The sequence below is a fragment of the Parasteatoda tepidariorum genome, chromosome 8 (assembly GCF_982258835.1).
Source record: "Parasteatoda tepidariorum strain Cologne lab strain chromosome 8, Ptep-v5.0, whole genome shotgun sequence".
NCBI lineage: Eukaryota > Metazoa > Arthropoda > Arachnida > Araneae > Theridiidae > Parasteatoda > Parasteatoda tepidariorum.
The window spans coordinates 20,047,431-20,070,494 of NC_141762.1; the positions used below are offsets into that span (position 1 = coordinate 20,047,431).

The window sequence follows — 23,064 nt, forward strand, 5'->3', positions numbered from 1 at the left end:
TGGATTTTAAGTATTTATTACAAGAATATACAGGCGTAGAAAACACAAATTATAACTCTGAGAAATTTTAAAATTTTTGTTTTCAATAATAGGTCTTATTAAAAATATAAATAAATAAATAACTTTAAATAAAATGTGAAAAAAAAATTATTATAATAATGCAAGCAATTAAATTTTTTTAAGATACACCAAGGCAAGTTATATTATATGTGAAGGACTTAAAATGTATAAAGGTGGTACAAACTTAAATTACATTTTACAATATCACACAGACTTTTATATTTGGATATTTACATATGGCTCCACAAACAGTGTCTTTATGTGCAGGATAGATATAAAATACTTTCTCTGTACAATGCATAAATTCTACAGATTCAATGGATTATTATGGACCACTCCTCCAAACTCTACCATGTCAGAAGAAAGGGAGCTCATCACCTTGAAGTTTTCCAGTTTTGATGATGATTTTAAAACTGCTAAATTTTGATGTACTCGTTCAGATGCCTAGAATAAAGAATTAGATCGAAATTAATGTCATTTAAAAGTGAAGTCTTTATTAATATGAAATGTCTACTTATATTTTTTGTATGAAAAAGAAAACAATACAATACTTTTTTAAACGATATATTTGAAAATTCTGACAATGTCAAATATTTTTAAATATGCATGAAAGATTTTAATACTGTATAGAACCGAATTCAGACTGAGAATTTTTAAAAGCCAAACCTGGTGAGGTTGGCTTAAAATCTGTTTCATTAACTTCATAAAACTCCACAGAGCCGTCGCCGAAGAAAAAAAAATATTACCCTTGTCTGAACAATAGCAATATATAGTTTAACATTGCAGCACGGCATATACATCAAAAAATGAAAGTAAAATACCTTAAAATAACAAATTATAAAGAAACACTAAAAGATGTCAATAGGAAAGGAATATATAAATTTTTAATCTTCTAGCATAAATTGAGATATTCAATAGGTTTTTATTTCTGAATGAAGATAAGCATGTAAACTTTTTTTTTTAATGGCGGGCACTCAGAAAATGCCAGAACTGCTTACTCTCTTCTCGTTACCCAGTAGGCACCTGTGGAGAAGCAGCATTGCCCACATCACACAACCACAAACCCGTTTATAGGGCGGGTTACATTCATACCCAAAGGAGAAAGGACATCACAGAGAGAAAGAAACATCCATGCCAAAATGGCATTTATAATAATCAAGATTAATTTGTCGAAGCACGAGATATCAAGTGAAGAGTTTTGCACACTTTTCGTTGCCTAGCGGTAAAAATATATAATATTTTTATTAATAATCTAAACCATTTTCTTTCAAATATCTTTCATAACTCTTTTTAAAAATTTAATGCTTTAAGATAAAGTTGCACGCTATGTTTAAATTTTAATTAGTTGAAATAAAGTGAAAATACAATCAAAGATCTGAGTTTTTGAAATGACAGGAAACACCATCATGCGTCAAAAACTTGACAACCCTGCAATTGACAAGAGATATAATGCCAAAAGACAGCAACATACAAACATGAAACGTTTAAAGCATGGTAATAATTTTTAAAATTTCAATTTTCAGATGTTTTTCTCATTTAAATGACTTTTAATGATATGTGGATTATATTAAAACAATTAGGACCTTATGCCAACCTTATTTTAAGTTAATATTATTATTACTTTACAATAAGTGTTTCTATTTTTCAGTCAATGGTCTTAGGTTATGGTTTTGGTCACCAAACAAGTATTTACACAACATCTGTTAAAATTTTTCATATTTTTCGTAAAAATAGTGGCAAGTGAAAAGTTCAGTCACTAATACCTTTAGACTTATAATTTCATGATCTGAACTCATACTCATACATACACATACATAATATACTCATATGTTGATAAATATGTGCTTTAAAACAACTTGTTAAAACTTTTCTTAATTAAAAGTAAAATTCGGAGTAACCATGTTTTGAACAAGAACTCAGTCTAAATTAATAAAATTTTAAGCATTAAAATGTCAAAATATTTTTTTTAAAAAAATGAAACAATTTAATTAGAAAGTTAATTATAAAACAACTTTAAAACAAATACTTTACTAAAATAATAATATAATTACAATAAATCTAAAGGATTATCTTACCTCTTGGCATATAAGATTTGTAAACTTTGTTTCATTCTTTGCAGATGGTAATTTATTTTCAATGGAAGAAGTTGCTCGGGACAATACAGCTATCATAGAGTAAATGTCAATAGCAGAATTCGCTAAGCGATTCAGCAAAAATTGCTCGTCTAAAAAATTAAAGAAAGCATGATTTGTGTAAAAATATCATCTACTAAAATTAAATGAGAAAAGCTTTCATAATGCAGGCTAATTTAAAAAAATAAAAAAAATAATAAAAAAAAATCTGAACAGTTATGCGGAAATCTGAAAATGCAATCGACAAAGAAACATGGACAATAAAATCGTCACATATCGAGCGCATTAAAAATTAATTCCATAAATGCAAGATTCAAAATTTCCTGCGTATGATAATATAGCATTAAAAACCATGAAAATCGGTAGCGATAACTGACAAAAAATGCAATCGTAAATGAATCCTAAATATTTAAATTTGAAATTGGTGATTGGAAATTCGCTAAACAAAATAATATTTTATTAAAACATTGAGATTTTAGAAACAAAGTGAAAACAGTTTAATAAATACCGAAAGACCAGAGTTTAATAAATATCGAAAAAACAATCAACAAAACCATGCAGATTTACCGTGGAATTGTAGTGAATTGAATGGATTGAGAAATGATTACTAACTGAAATGTGTGATTTGGAATTGGTGGTATGTTATAATGACAATAACCACGCAAACCACGTGTATTTGTGTTTGACTGGAAATGATTTTAATTTTTATTTGAATTGGAAATTATTTCTATTTTTATTTGAATTGGAAATTATTTCTATTTGTTATTTTGTAATGAATAAGGAAGTTTTGATATTTGTTTACCTTAAAGACCAATTAATCGAAAAAATCTATTTCACATACTTGCCGAAGTTCTGACAATTCTGAATATGGGACTTACCACTATACAGGATGATTCTAAAACGATGGGCAAAATTTTAGGAAGTGATAGTACACACCCAAGCAAACAATTTTTATCAAAGAATGTATGGTCGAAAACAAAACGCAAAGGTGCTGGCGCATTTGGAAAGTTGTTTGATGCAAACGTGAAAGCTCCATTCCTGTTGCGAGTTACTGTGCTGCTTTACTTGTTGCCAAGCTTTCGGCCGCTGCAGGGAAAGTTCGTGATATGCCTGGTGTGTTTCAGAATCTTCGCCGTTGTACTGCGTGCATAGCTGCTATCGGCCACTGTTTTGAACACTTATTGTAATCACATGCCATTAAATTTGCTTTGATAACTTAACTTTATCGTTTTTGCCTCTTTATGTGTTTTTGCCTCATGTGAGAACATAAACTTTGACGCAATCTAGCGGTTTTGCGTTTTGTTTTCTACCATACATTCTTTGATAAAAGTTGTTTGCTTGGGTGTGTACTATCACTTTCTAAAATTTTGCCCATCTTTTTAGAATCACCCTGTATACATGTAAAGATTTGGTTTAAGAAAAATGATTTAAAATTCATTTGGTCATCACAGATTAAAACGATGATTTTAAGAACAAAAAGAACTGATAAATATAAAAAACAAAAGAAACAGAAAAAACAAATAGAACTGATAAATATAAGGTGGTGATTTTAAGATTTTAAAGAATCATTTAATATTTCTACTTGTATTTCATGCTAGTGAAAAGATGTTATCGTTAAAAGTACATAGTTATAGATATCTTTGCGAAGCAAAAAACTTGACTTCCAAGCTATGTTTGTTTTCTTTCCACTTTTGAAATTCGGTTAAGATTATTTTTTTAAAACAAAAAATTTCTAAAGGCTATTTTACTTTTAAAAGTGGCAACATGTGGATAGATATTCCACTTCTATAACCTTTATTATACCTTTTTTTTTTTTTTTACTATTGACAATATTTATTTACCCAGAAGTAAATTAAGTTTCTAAGAAACACTAATTCGCATTGAATGCCATAAAATGGGAAATTAAAACTGACTGCCACCAGCTTTTTTCCCACATAGTTAAGGATGTGATAAGTTATAATTTGTAAATACAAACTGATTGATTTAGGTTCACACATAACACATTTTCCAACTTTTATTAAAATTAAATTATTGGGCATAATTTTAAGAATAAAATACTTACTGATAATGTTTTTTCCATATTTCACTAGCAAATCTTCAACACCCAGGCCAAAGTTTTCAATGCACTTAGAAGCCTTAAAAAAGAAAGTTTATTTTTATACTGACTTACACACAAATATATAAAATCATGAGCAAAAAAATAACAATACTTTTAAAATATTATCTTAAATAGCAAAAAAAGTTTAAATAATATTTTAAATAAATATCACATCTTGGCAGAAATTTCATTACATTGAAAAAAGTTAACATACTAACAATAAACAAATATTATTTAAGAGAGAAAAATCAGAAAAAAATTAACATTAAAAAAATAGTAAAATATGAAGTTAATTTATAAAGAGAAAGTTTAATATGATAGAAAAATAAAATTAGGTGACTTGGCCATAAGACATAGTTAAATTCCTTAAGTAAACTATGCATTGATTGAAATTCTGCATGCAAATAGATTTTACATTTAAAATAATTACTAACATTTGTCTGTTTAGAAGTAAATACATCAATATAAATTGGCTTAAACTAAAAATTTGATATCAGAGGAAGAACACTATTACTTATTAAAGTTAATAGTCTTCTTCAAGCATATTTTTCTGATTATTTTAAGTGTACTGTTAAAACCAGCTGCCACATTTTTCTCGTCAAAGATAACATGCACAAACCTGTTCACTTATAAAACGTTAATCAATTGATTTGTTAGAACCTCAATACTTTATTTTTGAGATCATATCAGATTATGTATGCATTTTTGTCTTTCAAAATATTCTTACATAACGAATTATGATAAAAAAAATAATGATAAATGAATAAGAATAATGATAAATGAATTATGTTCAAACATAAGATAAACAAAATGCCTTGCATAATATCCCTGAGAGAATTTCAAGCAATCAAAATAGTATTTACCAAAACACCAGAGTCACTTAAATCATTATGAATGTGAGTAGAGAGGGATGGGGGGCTGCTTAGACCAATTACTCTTTTTGCTCTCTTAGCACCCTCATCAAGAATAAGACCTAAATTTGCTGTTGGATTCTTCAAAGCTTTTTGCAACTCTTTCAAATGGCCACCAGCATGCTGTAATCCTAAAAAAATCAACAAAAAACAAAAGATTGTTATTACAATGTGACCTTAAGGGGCCATTTAAATATTAAGCACCTAATAGGGTAAAGTTTGTGATTTCCTTAATTTTCCCAATAAAGGGATAGGAGTATGAGAAATGCTTATGAAAGAACCGCCATGGCCCTTCTTCTTTGCCTCTTAATGAGGTGACCCGCGTTTGAATAGCATTACTGGTTGATCAATACAAATTATGCTCTCGGTTTTCACCAGTCACAGTATTAACATAAAATATCCACAGTGGTAGATAAATTATAGGTTAGAATCCCTTTACCGTCGAGTTAGTTATGAAAGGTTTACTCTATTTTCCTCTCCATGTAACGCAAATGCAATTTAGTTCCATCAAAAAGTCCTCAGCGAAGGCTGGTTTGTCCCACTGCTAGGTCCAGGAGCTCCTTTGTCTTCGGTTTTGTGTTCAAAATTACAAAGCTACGAAGTCGAACATTGATAATCGTAAACTCAGAATTGGGTCAGCTATTCAATGGCGGTAATAAAATAAAATTTTTAAAAAAAAACGCTTGTGTAAGATATTAAAATTACATTATTTTCAAATAATTTATTTTCAAATAAATTTTAAATATTATTTTAAAAAATGTGACAAAAAACTTATAAAAAGAAAATATTAAAAGAAAGGATGTGTTTCAAAGGTCAAGAATGCTGATGACTGTCAAAAAACCCAAAAGATTCCTAAAGAGTATGATACTCAAAATTTCTTAAAATGAATTAAAACAAAAATTTTGTTTTGTGCAAAGATATATTCTTTATTTGAATTTAATTCTAAAATTAGATTACTACTGTAAAAGCCACAGTTGAAACTAAAATCAAGAGAATGTGGTGACTTTCCAATATAAGCATTGGAGTGGATTTGTTGTTACTTATGTTAACAGGAGAAAGTCTAAAATAGCCAAAAACATGCTTAGGTAATATTTGTATGACCATCTTTAAGTTCTCTTTCATGCAAGGATAACTAATGATAAACTATACAACGTTTCTAATCTTAAAAACATAAAATAAAAACAAAAAATAAATGATTTAATTCATTAAAAATAAAAAACTGAGTGACGATTTTATTCACTTTGAATACCTGTTAAAGCAATGAATAGCCTCAAGATATCATTAGTTCCTTCAAATATCCTAAAAATTCTAGTATCACGAAGGACACGCTCAAGTTGAGCTGATCTCATGAATCCCATGCCTCCAAGAATCTGAATAGCTTCATCTACAACAAACCAGCATGCTTCTGAGGCAAAGATTTTACTTATAGCAGCTTCAAGTTGAAAGTCAACATAACCTTTATCCATGTTTCCAGAAACCATGTAGGCCATTGACTGAAATAAAAACAAAATTTATTTAAAGTCTGACTTTTCAGAAAAATTCTTGAAATGTTACTTCAGCTATTATATTCTTTTTACTTTCTAGTCATCCAGTAATATAAATATACTAAAACTGCTCAGTAATAATTATGAAAAACTATATTTTACAAAAGTTATTCATGGGTAAAGAGGTTTTAGAAACATTAGAGCCATGGTGGCTCAGGGGATAGAGTGTTTGCGTAATGAAGTAACCGAGGTTCCAATCAAAGGGGTAGCTGGTTGATACAAATTCTGCTCCTGGCTCGCAAACACCACAGTGCTGATGTGGAATATCCTAAGCGATTGATGGATCATAGGTTAGAATTACCCAGCACTCAGGCTAACCATGGGGGATTTTCATGGTTTTCCCCTCCATGTAACACAAATGCGAGTTATGGAATTGAACATTGTTAGCCATGAAATCAAAATAGGGTTTGCTCCTCAATGCTGGTTATAAAATAAATAAAAACATATGAACAAACTTTTTTCTTTGTGTACTTAGTTCTGAAGACAAATGGGCAAAACATAAAAAGTAGAAATAAAATTGAGGGGGTCAAACTTTCGACAGCTCTAAGATAAGAAGATTTGATTATGTTTTTCAAATTGTTGCAACCAACCATACTTTGCAGGTCAAAATGCAAATCAGTTCCTTCCTTTTTTAAAAAAAATATATACATATATATTATTAAAGAAACATATATTTTGGCATTGATTTAGTAACTTAGTGCACTGGTAGTGTCAATTAATTAACATATTTAAAGTGTTTCTTTAAAACCATTAAAAAAATTATATCCTAGAATTAGTACTTGAAAAACAAATCATTAGAATAAAAGTTATTATGAATCAGATTTTTTTTACTCACTTTACATAAATTTTTATTACAATTTCAATCTTTAAATAAAATAAAAAAATTAACAGAAAAACTAATAGAAATGACGCAGATACTAAGAATACATAAGCTTTTAAATGCTCGCAAATAAAGAGTTAAAAGGAATTATAAATTAAAATTTGGTAGGGTTAATTGAAAAAAAATTGAGAAAAAAAGTGAGAAAAAATATAAAAATGTTTAGGAGGCACATTTGGATTTACTATACCAAACTCAGATGACATTAATTATAAAACAAGATTATAAGCAACATCTGAAGCGGAAACAGAACAAGTGTGTTATGGTCATGAAACTAATGTTCACCTGAAGATAATAAAACTCATCAAAGTAACTCACCATAACAGCAGAAAAGTTTTTGAATTGTAATGTTAACTCAAAAATAAGAGTTTTACTTAAGTTTTTTGTACTTTTTCCAAACCTTCATCTTTACTTACTATGTTCACTAATACATATTATTTGAAAAATTTTAAATAAAATAATTCAGTATTTGAAGTTTGCAAGAAAGTCATTTAGTAAATATAAAAGTAGAAATACTCATATAAGCAGTGGGGAAAAAAATTGTGCTATGTCAAACATGCTTGATATCACAGCTAAAAAAAAAAATTATCAACTATTTTGGTATTTATATAAAGTGCACACACATGTAATAATCATTATTTAATATAGTTGTCCACAAAAAGCAATTACTATTTATGATCAATATCAAGAAATTAATGTGAAATTAAATATACCTATAATCAATCAGTTAACGTAGGTAATGAAAAAGTTAACTTGATCATTTAAAAAAAGTTAAAATTTTTCGATTTTAGAAACCTGTTAGAAGGTTTAAAAAGATGTCATTCGACAAACAAACATTAAATGAAATTTCTGGATAAATCTAGAATTAACATTACACAGCAGTGATTGTGATACAAAGTGAAAAATCCTAAACATTTTATGTGTGAAATTCAATTTGCACACATGTTTTACATAATTTTTGCTAAAATTAATAATTATATTACCTTCTAATGAAGAATATCACACCTTTATAATAACTAATTTAAGAAAAGAATTGTGATATTGTTTTTTTAAAATCCTGATCCCGATATTAGATTTTAAAAACGTGTAAATACAAATCACAACATATCATTTTTAAATCAGGTAAATACGAAAATCCATGTTTGATATTAAAATTGTGTGAATATAAATTACGATAATAACGGATACCAATGCAGTTCCAAACATTCAAAGAGGTAAAAATCTGCCAAACGAAAGGAATCAAATAGGTGGATTTTTAACAGACATTTTGTGACAGAATCACATTATATGAAAGTCTTGTTAGCAGGATTTAGCAAAAGTTTCAAATTTTAAATTTTAGATAGTGAAACTCTGTGAAAATATTGTTGGATAATAAGTTAATGATTTGCAGAAGTCCGAGAACCAATTGTTTTGAGATAGCGAAATTCCTCCATGCTTTTAGACCCGGAAGGGTAAATCCAAAATACAATCACCTATAATAACAGATTAAACACATAAATTTTCTTTTTTTTTTTTTTGAATTTCAAATTTACTCTATTGACTATGCCAATTTAAAAATTTTAAAAATAATTTATAACAATATATACAATTACTTCTCTTAGGTCGTCCCAAATACTCAGAAAAATAATTTTCTGATTTTTAGACTAGTTTTAGCAAATTTCTTAAATAATTCTAACTATTTGCATAAATTTTATTACTAATTTTTCAGTTATACCTCATTTTCAAACATAGTGACATAACATATTAGAAAACATAAGTGAGATTTAAGTTGAAAATATATACTTATTTTTGAAATAAAATTATAAGAAGACCAACTTTTTAGAAAAATATCATACTTTTAGGTACCTCAACAATAAATTCATTAATTTTTTAATAAATTTTGACTTGTGTATTTTAGGTAAATTCCCTAACATTTCTCGAATTTCTCCAGATTGATAAAGTTCTCCCTGTTCTCCTTGATTTATCAATTCTGTGACCATCCAAATAATAGGGTACAAAATATGTTGCATATTATCTTTAAAAAAAGAATGAAATCTGAAGATACGTATCATCATGATATTAAAGCAATAACAAAGTTCATTTTTACTAACTTAGTCACAAAAAAAAACATATATTTATACTTACTTCAGTAATGTAATGAGCCATAGACATTCGTACAAGTTTTTCTTGAATTGTCCCATACTGGCTAATTTTGCTACCAAATTGAGTTCTGTTAGATGCATGTTCAACAGCTTTTTCGATAGCCCATCGCATTGTGCCAGAAAGACAAGCAGCCATTCCAAATCTTCCATTATTTAATATATTCATTGCTATCTGGAAAAAAAATATTAATTTGAATCAAAAAATCAAATTAAAACCATTTTTTTCTAACGTAAACAATTGTACAACACATACTACAATTGAGGTCAATAATAAAAATTGATTGTAAATATTTAAAATTAGCTTCTTGGTCTCTAAAATAAGTTAAACAGAATTAACATTTTCTTTTAACATTACTTGTTCAATATGAATAATAAATGATAGGGATTATTGAAAAAATAAAATAAGCCAGCTGAATAAAATAAAAATTAACTAAGCAGTTCCTAAACAAGAACCTCTCAAAATCAACATGATGAAAATCAATAATATAAATTCAAAGGTCAATATTTTTAAGAAAAGTTTAAAAAAATCTTTTTAACCAATTCATTAATAAGGAGGAGTATTTGAATCAAAGATTTCCAAGCTTTTTTAGCTAAGACTAAGAATAACTATTAGCTTCATAAACCTAAATATCCACTTTCAACAACAATTGTTTTTTAGATATTCATCTAAAAAATAAAAGTCTGAGTTAAAAAGTTCAAAAGCCAAGAAGAAAAGTATGAGGATTTAAAAATTAGGTATGCTCATCAGCTGAAAGAGTTGAGTCATTAGTTGAGTTCTTTTCCCATAGTTAGTTGAAACTTTTCCCATACTTAACGTATAACAACTTCTTTTTAAACAACAAACATTGAAAATTTCATTTGGTTCAATTAGTAAGAATAAAAAGTATTGACTATAAAAAATTAAACATTAAATTTTATTCAAAAATAAGTAAACCTCTGGTATTATGTTCCCAAAAATAAGTAATCTTGAATAAAAAGCTAATTATGGTTCGCTAAAATCTACACCTTTTTTAACTAATACAATTTAGATTAAATACTTAATCTTTAATCAGAATTATTTTTCTGATCTGATCAACTGAAGTTTTAATAGAAACACCGACACTCCTAATTGTTATCTTTATATTTGTTGTTCCCTTTCCATTGCTGTATGTAGAGTGGCCATTAACACTTAAAAAGCATTCCTGACTTTTCTCTGATATTTCCAGATTGACTTTATTGAATTTCCCTGATTTTTTTTTAATCTGTCACATAAATTTTATTCTTAATTTGACAATTATATCTTGTTTTTATAAAATATATATTACAAAACACTTTTACTTGCTATTAGAATTGTATTAATTTTAAAAAGTTACTACATTATCAGTAATTTAGGATAAAATCTTGGAACTCAATAAAACTCAAACTTATATTAATTCAGTTTCCCTCACTTTCTTAGTTATTTTTATTAAATTCCCTGACATTTTCTCTGATTTTTCCAGATAGATACAATTCTTCGGCTTTTCCATATTTTTCAGTAATTTCACTGTTCTGCGGCCACTCTGTGTGAATGTATTTCTTTTTCTAGTTGACTTTTTTCTTTTTATTATACATATTACGTTTATAGTCACTAATTTGAACCCTGTGATCCAAAAGCGACTATTTTCCCCCCCTAATGTTATGTTAATATTCAACCCGTTTAAATCCATTAAAATAATAAAAAATATCTTATTTTGCCTATCAGTTTACAAATGTTGGCATTTTTCTGACATGAAATGAACGATAATTTTTAAAAAATTACACAAGATACAATAAGATTAAGTAAAACATTTAAGACTATTTTTCAAAGGTAAACTAACAACTCTCCTAAATTATAATGTGAAAAATACCTTAAATCCATCACCAACTTCACCAATAAGATTTTCAACAGGTACTTTCACATCATCAAAAAATACTTCAGCAGTGTTTGATGCTTTTATTCCCATCTTTTTCTCAGGAGGGCCACTACTTACTCCAGTAAAACTTCTTTCAACGATAAAAGCTCCCATTTTTTCTACAGTTCCTTTTTCTGTTTTAACAGGAACCTATGCATACAAAAAAATATACAATATAAAAAGACTACAAGGAAAAGTTCGTTTAAAAAAAACAACAATTATATTTCATTTTATATGAGTTAAAATTTTTAATTTATTATTTGTAAATATTTATAACCATATGCAAATTAATATATTCATAAATACTGCTTACATTTAATATCAATAAATGGAAAATAAATAAAAACATGAACACTTAAGAATATAAAATTTAAATTAATGTAAAAAAAAACTTTAACTCAAAAAGAAGAAAGAGAACATCAATAAAGTGAGACAAACAAAAGTTTCAAAATTAACAACTTATCATCAATAACTAATAAACTTATCTTCTCAAAGGTTATCACTAATGTAAGAGTAAAAAAAAAATTTGAAAATATGAACTCATTAATGAAGACATAGAGTGTCGATCAGAAAAACTATACAAAAGAACAGTTTGATGGAAAAATATCACCTTTAAAAAAATATAGCTCATCACTATATTATTCTAACCCTTTCATACATAAACCTATCTCACACACAAGCTCAAAAAAATTTCACCAATTTTAAGCAAAATTATTATTAATAGCCAAGGTTAGTGAAATTTAAGATTTCAAAGTAAAATAGAAAAATTGGATTTGTTTTAAATCAGATTTTTGTTTCACTTTTTATATTTATCAGCCAGATAATTTGATCAAATAGCAGATGTGCCAACCTGGAAAATTAAGATTCAGAAGTTTCCTCAGCAAGAATTCAGGAGATTTCAGGAGGGGAAAGTAAGTATGATATGCAACATATTTAACACTTCTAATGAAATTAAACAAAATATTATTTAAATGCAAGACATTTGCAAAATTATATGAAAGACATTGAATGCAAGACAATTTATAAAACAAAAGAGAATCTAACTTTTAATCAAATATGTTGTTGCAACCTTGTTATTAGCTATAATTGATAAAAAAGATTCCTCATAACTGCATAAAAAATAGCTTATATTTACTGAATATAAATGAATTTTAAATTTATTACTTAAAATTTTATTTGGTAGTAATGAAATAACAAGTATGTTGGATAATAGATGTAATTACAGCTGGACTTGGATTCCATCTTTTAGTAGTTGAGCCCTAATTGTACAAAATTGAAATAACCTTACTTTCTAGAGATAAACATTATAATAAATGTAAATAATGTTTATTATCTACTTTTATCATATATAACAATCACTAGAAAGTGCATTAAGTTTATGACAAGAAAATATATTATGGGTAATACATTTATTATATCACAAAGATTTTTTAAGAAAGTACCATCAATAAATTTAAAAAGAGATTTATAATTCTACATTAGAAATCTTGATTTAAAAAACTTCAAAAGCGTGAATCATATTGTCTAGAGAAATATAAAAAAAGGGAACAAATCAAAATTAAAAATGCTAAATAAAATACCTTGGCAAAAACCGTGAAGACATCAGCAATTCCTCCATTACTTATCCAAATTTTACTTCCATTCATAGTAAAATACTTTCCATCTGCTGAAGGAACAGCTTTTGTTTTGATAGACTAAAAACAATTATAATAATAAGATAAAAATAAAAATAAATGGGAAAAAATACAAAAAATATTTTAAATAAAATATTAGTTAAACTATTTCTTAAATAGCATTCATAGATATTTGATCAAAATAAACGTCTTTAAATAAACGTCTTTAAATAAACGTCTTTTTTTAATAATTTGAAAAAACAACAGTAAAATATCATTTCCAAATTAATAGTTCATTGTAAAATCATGCAATTTAAATTTGTGATTTATTGCAGTCAAAAAAAAGTAAAACAATGCAATGTTTCAAAAATTGCAAAGTTATCTTTAGATATTTTTATTTAAAAAAATTGTCTTGAAATTAAAAATTTTATTTAAACAATTAGAAGGATGCAAAATATAGCATTGTTTATAAATAATAACAAAAAAAAATTTAAAATTTAATCCAATACACCAAAAATGTTTCATTTCTTGAATATAAAAACTAACTATTGCATAAAAAAGAATTTAAAATATTCGTTTCTTTTTTTTAAAAATAAAATTTTTGTAAAAAAAAACCTACTCCTAAGACATCTAATTACACTAAAGGAAATTTTGTTTAAAGAGCTTACTCCAGCATCAGATCCACTGCCTGGCTCAGTTAAACAATAAGCAGCTATCTTCTTGCCAATAGCTAAATCAGGAAGGTACTTTTCCTTTTGGCTCTTATTGCCAAACAACAAAATTCCTTTGAATCCTATGGACTAAAAATCATAAAATATAAATATTAAATGGGACAGTTAAAAATTCTAAAAAAAAATTTGTTAATGATTCATTTAAAATAACGAGACTTCACAGAAAAATATGATTCGATCAACTCAAAAACTTATTTTTCAATATTTCATTTTACAAGTTTTGTTTAATGCATATCTGTCCAGTATTGTTAGCACTGCTATTGACCAAATGTCGGAATTAATGATAAATGAATTATTTACTTCAATATAAAAATGACTGATTTTCACCATTTGATTTAGCTACTAGTAATTGACTGTGAAATGGTAAATTTTTTACATGCAGATGGACATTATAATATATCTAATTAACTTTTTAATAAGTATTGAAGTAAATCTATACAAATTGAAATGAATGACTGTTTGCCTATTTGTCCCAAGTCAGTTCATTTACCATACATACAAATGAAATGAAATTTGGCATTCTGATACTTTAAAGCATGAAGAATGTCCTTAGAATATCCAAACTTACTGAATTTAAATTGAAGGATATAAGTCATATTTCCTTAATATAAATTTTAACACTACATTAATGTTTTAAGTTAGCCTTTCTGCTCAAGAATTAAACCTATAAAACAATTTTTCTGATGAATTTAACAATGCAAAGTCACTAAAAAGAGTTAAAAAAAAAATTTTTTTTTAAATAGAGAAGCACTGCTCATCAGATAATTTTTTGCATAATTTTGTAAAGAAAGTTTTTTAATTTTAATGTTATATTCCTCTGATTACGTTAACACAAAGCATCTTAGTTTAAGAACTGTTATTTTCACAAAATTTTTTATTCACAAAATCAGAGTAAAATTTTGTGCTTGTCTATTGTGATTTACAGAAAGAAAAAAATTCCTTAGTAAAACAGACAACAGGGTTAAGAAAAAATCATATATGAAATTTAAATTATGCAATTTATACAACTAAAAAACACAACTAAAGCAATAAAAATAACTAAAAAATAAAGTAACTCTGAGAATTAATAAAAATAATACAGTTAAAGATTAAAAATATTGTCATTAATTTATTTGGAAGTTTACTATTAAATATAACACATAAAGCTTTCCTGCAACAGCCCATTATGGGCCAGAGGGTCAATGGAGGTTAACATTCAGAAATTTCATGACCAACGACATGATTGAGGCAATATGTTCAGTATTGCACACGCCGCTTTTACTCCCCAGACAAGCTGAGTGGGCTTCAAGCGACCACTAGGGATTGAACCCCAGTTCTTAATAGCAGTTCAGTGCCATAACCACTCCGCCATCGCAGCTCTACACATAAGGAAATTTATTATAGTTACACTAAAACAAAAACAATTTTTTAAACATTGCTAATTTTCTAAATTAAGTCCTTTCTCCACAGTTAATACTTGATTCATTCTTCTCACAACAATACATGATATTTTCCATTTTATAATATTTTTTTCAAGTTTATCATGATTTTTTTCAGAAAAAAAGAGTTGTCTTAAAAATGAACCTGATCTGAAACATAGATTTTTGTGAACTAAGTTTTTTAATTGAAATATAAATGTTGGTGATCCTACCTGATGAGCTCCCAGTGTGATTCCAAATCCAAGATCATGACGACCAACTAATTCGACCATTCTAGCATACTGAGTATTATTCAATCCTAAACCACCCAGTTCTTCAGGCACTTGCAAACCAAAAGCACCCAACTCTCCACCTTGTTTGATTAGTTCAGGGGTAACAACAGCCAATTCGTCATTTTTATCAGCATCATTCACATCCTTGAGCAAAAACATTTATAAAAATTAATAAGAATTTATGAAAATCCAAATAAAAATACAATAACGATCATGGCAAATGTTTTCAATGGTTCGTTGTCATCAAAAAGATTCAATCTAAATTTTTTCTATTCGTTAATATGATATGTTAAAATTATTGCTTTCTGTGCTACTGTTTAATGTTATTAGTCATTTTATTTTTTATTTTTTGAAAATAATCTTTCCTTATTTTATTTTTTGAAATATTTATCATATATTCAGAAATAAATTTTTAGTTTCATTTTCCTCTGTCCTGCAGCTTAGACCTGAAAATTTTAATCTTCAGCAAGTAGCCAGTGGATGGTAGATTTTAAAAACTTAATGGGCATTTTTTTTCAGAAATCTAATAAGCTGGTGACCAATATCGATAGGTCTTTTCCTTTTACATCTTTTTCATCAGCTATTAAATCATTATTATTATCATCATTCATTATCATTTTTGTTTTTATATTTCATTTATCAGTTTCATTTTTAATCATTATCATTTTCGTTTTGTTTTTCGTTTTCCGCTTCGATTAAATTATATATTTATATATATTCATAAAAAATCATATAAATAATCTACGGCTATAAAAAGTTTATTTCCACAATTTAAATAATATACGATAAAATTTAGTATAACATGCAGACTTTAAAAATCTCTATTTAAAAATATTTAGGGAAGTGAAATACATTTAATGTATACATAGAAACTTAGAAATAAATGAATTATTAAAGAACTCTCCCCTTCCATCACAAATCTAGTGAATCTTACCATCACAAATTGGTGGATTCTGAAGAATCAAAATTTTGAATGAAACATTAAGACATTTTAATGAAAATTCCTGAATTTTTCTGCAATGATGTACTTTTATCATTAAAGGATTAAGTAAAAACATGGGTAAAAGTGGCCATTTGTTTAAGTCCCCACATATTCTTGTTGACTCGCCACATGGCGAATGGTTATTTTCAGGTCTAATGTAGCTTCCACATTAACAAAGTCATAAATTTCCCAGATTATTATGGGGAAAAAAGACTATGGATTGAACTGACAAATCATTAACTATGACTGACTATGGATAGAAAAAGACTATGGATTGAACTTGACAAGTCAGATGAAGATGTTACGTTACCTCCTACAAATGCCAAAATGAGGAATGCAATGAAAGAACTGAAATTCGAAGTACATTTCTGCTCTGATACTTTAAAAACATATGATTGTGAACAATTTAAATATAAGCTGCTCAGGAAAATATTAGATAAAATAAATATATCAAAATAAAATAAATATTAGATCATCAATTGATGATTTTTTTTTTTATGTATAATTTTCATATTTTAAAGATAATAAGCAGTACATAAATAAAACGTTAGTTTTTTTTTTTTCCATTTTATTTCAAATTAAGTAGCTGATTGGTAAATTTTTGTAATTTGATGATTTGTTTATCGTAGTCAATTGCATTAATAGTTTAATAGTTAAATAGTGTTATAATAATTTGCTTAAATAGTTCATCACATTGTGTCCCAAAGATTACTGAGCACAAAATTTTTTTAAAAAAAGAGAAAGAGAAGTATAATTTTTTAAAATTAAACTTGAAAAATCAAAATTATGCATTCAAAAAAAATTATTACATTAAAAAAAATACATTAAAATAGTCTAAATTACGTAACAAAAGTATTTTGTATGACAAATCTTTTCACATTAGAATCATTCAGAAAAGATACTTACATCAAATATATAAAGAGAACACCAAATCAAGGTAAATTAAATATATTTAACTAAATGGAATCAGGTACAGTAAAATAAATAATGATGTAAATAGGTAAGTAAATAGAATTTTTTTCAAAAAAAAAAAAAAAAAAAAAAAAAAAAAAAAAATCAAAATATTTACTTTTAAATTGAAAACTTTTATTTTCAGGATAAACAATGTGAGTTTTTGTATTGCTTCTTTCATCTGATTTTAAAAAATTTATACAGTGCCTTAATTTTTATAAAAGTAGAGTTTTAATTAAAATTAGAACACAAATTGCACAATTGCAAAACAATTATTAAAAACTTATTCAATCAAAATAGATCCCAATATTCATGAATGATAAAAAAATAAATTTTAAAACTTGTAACATGTCTTTAAACTGAATTATGCCATTTTTTTTGAAGTTGCAACAATGTTCCATTTTGATATTGTGTTGCAGATAAGAAACTAAACATAATCAGAAGCATTATTAGTATTCATAAATCAATGAAGATTGAGATATATTATTTATTTACATTTATTGGCACATATAAAACAACTTGGGGGAGAAAACGCATTTCCTTTAACAATTTTCCAAGTCTATAATAGGTGAACATTTTAATAACAGTGAACATTTTTCAACAGAAAAATTATATTGACTTCAAATTACCAGTTAAGTTCAGTAATAGTCACATTTTCTGACATTTAAGTTGCAAATTTCAAAACATTTTTATAATTATTTTATTACTTTTATCTATTGATAAAATTAAGAGTCAAAATGGGAAAAATTACAAAATATAAACTTAAAGCATATTTCATTTTAGCTTAATATATTGTATCATCATAAACAAAAATAATGAATTATGTGAAATATAATTAGACTCAACATGTTAACTATCCCACTGAAAGTTACATGACTAATTTATTACTCCTCTGAAGTTTTAAATAGCAAAATTATTTATATTTAGTCCAAGATTTAGAGCATTATTAAAATTTTGGCAGGACTCAAAAAAATATTTCTATTTGAAACAACAAAACATAAAAAAACATTAATATTTTTTTCATTCTCATTAAAACTAAAAATTATTACCTCAAAAAACCTTTTTGCTGGATCTAACATCATTTGTAGAGTTCCTCTTTCATCTTTACTCAAAACTGCAAGAAAGAAAAAAAAGTCAGGAGTTTAAGTGTTTTATTTGAGATTTTATTTTTCACCTTGAAAGTTGTCGTAAATTACGTACTACAGGTTAAATAAGTTATTGTAATCCCTACTTTTTTGTAGTTTGAAAAAAATAAGAAGAGTGAAAAAGAGCAATTTTTAAAAAAAGCTAGTTTGCAGTGGTTTTCATTATTACTTTTAACATTTGTTTTGTGAGAAAACAAAATTCAGACGATAATTTTTCGAATTTGATTGGTGCATATTTTACACATGTTCATCAGTGGATTAAATGAGAGTACCCTCAATGTACTTTACTCAGCTTAAGTCAGCTAAACAGTGTTTTTTAACCATAGCACAATAGTGTGCTTCAAGAATTCAGCTTTCTCATTGAATAATTTTTAAAAAATTAATAATTTTTTTCTCACTTTAGCAATAGGAAAATATGTTTTTGGTAGAACATAACTAGAACATTTCCTAAAGTTAGGATAATGGAGAATCTGCTTACAAATTATCATATGCTTATAAGTTAAGAATTCAAATAGTGAAATGCATACTGTGTTAAACATTCTATTCAGCCTTTTTATACTTAAATACTTATATCACTTTGCAAAAGTAAATTATTCTTAATAAATGGTTTCAGATACAGTACAGAACCCGTTATCCGGAAATCAGAAAACCGGAAAACCAAAAAACCGGAACAAAATTCGATAAATTTTCCCGCCATTTTTTAAAAAAAAATTTTTTTTTTTCCTCATAAGATTTTAGGATTTTTCTTTCTTTTTTGAAATATGTTCACCTTACCATCATTTTGGAAATAATCATTAGCGTATTACTTCATCGTTTTTTCTTCTTTTTAAGATTATTTCCAAAAAAAAAATTCTTTTTTAGTTGGGTTTAACAATAAAAAAACGGCTTTTTGCAGCGATTCAGAAAACCGGAAAAATCAGTTATCCGGAATAGCGATGGTCCCGATCGTTCCGGATAATCGGTTCCCTACTGTACTAAAATTCCAATGAACCCTGTTAAAATATTTATTTTAAAAGTGCTTTTAACTTTAACTGTAACTTTTATTTTCCTTGGCAAAGGTTTTTAAAAACATTACTAATGCATATCTTAGACAGTTCTTTAATATATTGTTCACTTTTATCTGAAAACTTATTAATTTTATAAAAAAAAAATTTCAAAATTCAGTTAATATCTTTTTTTTCTTTTCTGTTTTTTTTAGATTTTGAATACAAGTGGGAGTTATAATATACTACTCAAATCATTTGTCACAATTTCATATTTTTAGATTAAATCAAAGTCCATTGCATTAATTCTTATCACTTTGTATTGATTTCTTATCACTCCATCATTTATTTTAGGTATTTATAACAACAAAATGTTTACCATCAGGATATGGAAAAACTTGATCAGTTTTAATTTGTCCATTGAAAACTCCCATGACAAAAGAATTTGATTCCTAAAAATAAAAAAAAAGAAATAACATAATAAATATATATAATTTCAGAAAAACACTAGTTTTTAATTATATTTTAATCATAAACCTTTAAAAATAATAAATCACTCATTTGACATACATTAAAAATGAGAACCTAATTTCAACATACTGATGAAAAATATACTTACATCAAAATACTAAAATTTATGAAAATTTTTAAATTAGTAGTAAATTTTTGAGTAATAATTATCAGAAAATCAATAAGCAAGAAAAAACTTAAAAATTCATAAATTTACATTGCAATTGTACTGCTTCAGACAATATTTTTTAATGAATAATTTAATTTAATACTTTAATGAATTTGGACAAATTAGTTTCATATAACACATCTTTTTTCAAGAACCCTTTATTTCTTTTGTACACTAGTATAAAAAAGAAAACAAAAACATATGATTATTGAAAAAAATGGGTTAAAAAAGGTCTAAAAATATTTTTTTTAAATATTTCTAAGGCAGTTCAGTCTCATTCATCCACTCCCATAAACAGATCCTGGCTCAATATGCTTCATTAATTTTAGCAAGCATATTTCATTAGTGAAAAAAATTTAAGCCAATATTTTTAGAAGAGGTCCTCTGAAAACAGAGAATATAACACAGACCTTTAAGTTTTGAATAAAAAAAAGCTTAAGACAGAGTATACTAATGCCCAAATAACTGTGAAAATTCTAAGCCCTTTGAGAGTTACAACTTTTTCCAAACTTTCAGATACAGCTTTCCTACATACAACAAAAAACCAATTTTTCCATGTAATTCAATGGGGAAATGTTACATAGCAAAAAAACCTAAGGGGGTTTTACCTAAGGGGTTTACCGCTTAAAAGATTAAGATTATTCTTCAATAACCAATAAACAAATTTTACCATGTAATTCAATGGGGAAATGTTACATAGCAAAAAAATGCTCACATATTTTTACCTAGAGGGTTCACCGCTTAGAGGATTAAGATTATTTCCAAAAATTTTAGCTTAACACATGAGAGTTTATTTCTCATTAGAATTTTTTAGGGAATGGACAAATGTCCAGGAATCCCTTCAATAATATTGAACTAATAATATATATATATATATGCTTCTTCACAGCTTTTTTAATTTATAAGCAGTGTATACAGTCACTTAACAATACAATTATGAAGACACACAATTCTTGATAGAATACACTACTTGTTTTAGATTCAACTTACTCGAGATGGTTTTTCATTTTTTGCTTGTTCCGGTTCTTTGACTGCAGCTTGAGCACTTGCAGCATACAACCTTAAATATTAAGTTACTTTTTAACAAAACAGCAATTTAAAAAATGTAAATATTCTTATCATAGTGATATGTTCTATCTATTATAGAGATAAACAAAATTCTAGCTTATTCGAATCGAAGATTATCAAAACAGTTATTTGAGTAAAAATTACCTGAAAAAGTTTACAACTTTTTTTTCTATTTAAAGAGGATTCTATACATGAAAAATTTTAACAAATTTAAAAAATAGTGTGAAAAGCACCAAAAAAAAACTTAAACAAAAATAGAACCCAGTCATAGACTCAGATCAATAAATTTTTTTATAAAAATTAATTTTTTAATATTTCTTTTTTTTTTTTTTTGAAAAAAAAACTGGGGTTTTTAATGCTAGTTTTCTCATTTATTTTTTTCATAATGAACAATAGAACAATACATAAATAATTCATGTATTCAAAATCTTTAAATAATAAATGTAATGTGTTTTTTTAGAAACTTTGGAAATTACAATCTTTGGTTAAACCTATTGAAGCGTGCTTCAACATTATTAATGTTTACAATCACACTATGACGAATTTCATTTTAATCTTTTGGATTATGATTATTGAAACAGTGAAGAACATAATAGACAGGGTTAGTCCTACGTCATCAACGACGTCACTAGCTCTCCTCGTTCCAAACAAAGTTTTGAACGGAGCAAACAATATGGCGTTTCTCATGTAGTTAAAAGTGGGTGAACTAAATCTTTGAATATATTAATATAGAGTCGAATTTAACCACTGACATGGCAAGAAAAAGTGTTGCATATATTAATATTACGTTAATCTCTTTTTATGATATTAATTGGAATAGCTTATTAATTGCAAATGATTATGAAAACTTTTTGTATATATAATTGAGAGAATTTGTATTTAATATTTACCATATAAATTGTATTTATAATCTGGAAATCGGAAATTTGTGAATTTTATTATTTGAAAAAAGTTATTTCTAATTTATGTTTAATTTTTCTTAAAATATGTATATTATATTAAATCAATTTTTTTTATAATATCGAGACAACTTATTAATTGTAAATAATTATGAGAATTTTAAAACAAATTAAAAAGTTATGTAAGAAGCATGAATAAAGTCAGATAAATTAGTGAAAATTATAAATCATTTTAGATACACGTTTTTAAAATAGCTCAAATTGGTACATTTACTAAAATGATAGGAAGTAAAAAATAAAAAAAAATTATATAAACAAAAGAGTTGACAGGTCTTAAAACATATTTACAACCAAATTATGAAATAAATATGGATGACTTGAATCTTACGTTCACTGCAACAATTAGAATATTACTATGAAGGTAATTTAAAACATTTTGATTTAGACTGTCAAATGCAAATTTTATGCTATAAAAAGTGATAACAGTAACATTTGCCAAAACAAAAGCTGTATAACTAAATATGCATACATACATTAAAGAATTAAGTTTCTAAATTAAAAAATTTCTTAAAAATTTGAATTATATTTATTTGAAATGCATGCGAAATTAATATTATTAAATAAGTAAAATTTAAACACCTATGTGAATA

At 26.3% G+C, this 23,064-nt stretch overlaps 1 protein-coding gene across 5 annotated transcripts in view; it reads right to left on the minus strand.

Annotated features, from left to right (window-relative positions):
- The window catches only part of Acadvl (Acyl-CoA dehydrogenase very long chain), a 26,511-nt gene continuing 3,447 nt past the window's right edge, over nucleotides 1-23,064 (minus strand). For all 5 annotated transcript variants that reach the window (XM_043047544.3, XM_043047543.3, XM_043047545.3 and 2 more), the window contains exons 3-15: nucleotides 21,438-21,507; nucleotides 20,148-20,220; nucleotides 18,690-18,754; nucleotides 15,648-15,851; nucleotides 13,955-14,086; nucleotides 13,254-13,367; nucleotides 11,629-11,823; nucleotides 9,747-9,935; nucleotides 6,451-6,694; nucleotides 5,154-5,332; nucleotides 4,255-4,327; nucleotides 2,136-2,284; nucleotides 1-504 (exon numbers count right to left, since the gene is read on the minus strand). In XM_043047544.3, the coding sequence (XP_042903478.2) occupies nucleotides 367-504; nucleotides 2,136-2,284; nucleotides 4,255-4,327; nucleotides 5,154-5,332; nucleotides 6,451-6,694; nucleotides 9,747-9,935; nucleotides 11,629-11,823; nucleotides 13,254-13,367; nucleotides 13,955-14,086; nucleotides 15,648-15,851; nucleotides 18,690-18,754; nucleotides 20,148-20,220; nucleotides 21,438-21,507 (1,825 nt within the window). In that variant the 3' untranslated portion in view covers nucleotides 1-366. The remainder of the gene's footprint in view (nucleotides 505-2,135; nucleotides 2,285-4,254; nucleotides 4,328-5,153; nucleotides 5,333-6,450; nucleotides 6,695-9,746; nucleotides 9,936-11,628; nucleotides 11,824-13,253; nucleotides 13,368-13,954; nucleotides 14,087-15,647; nucleotides 15,852-18,689; nucleotides 18,755-20,147; nucleotides 20,221-21,437; nucleotides 21,508-23,064) is intronic.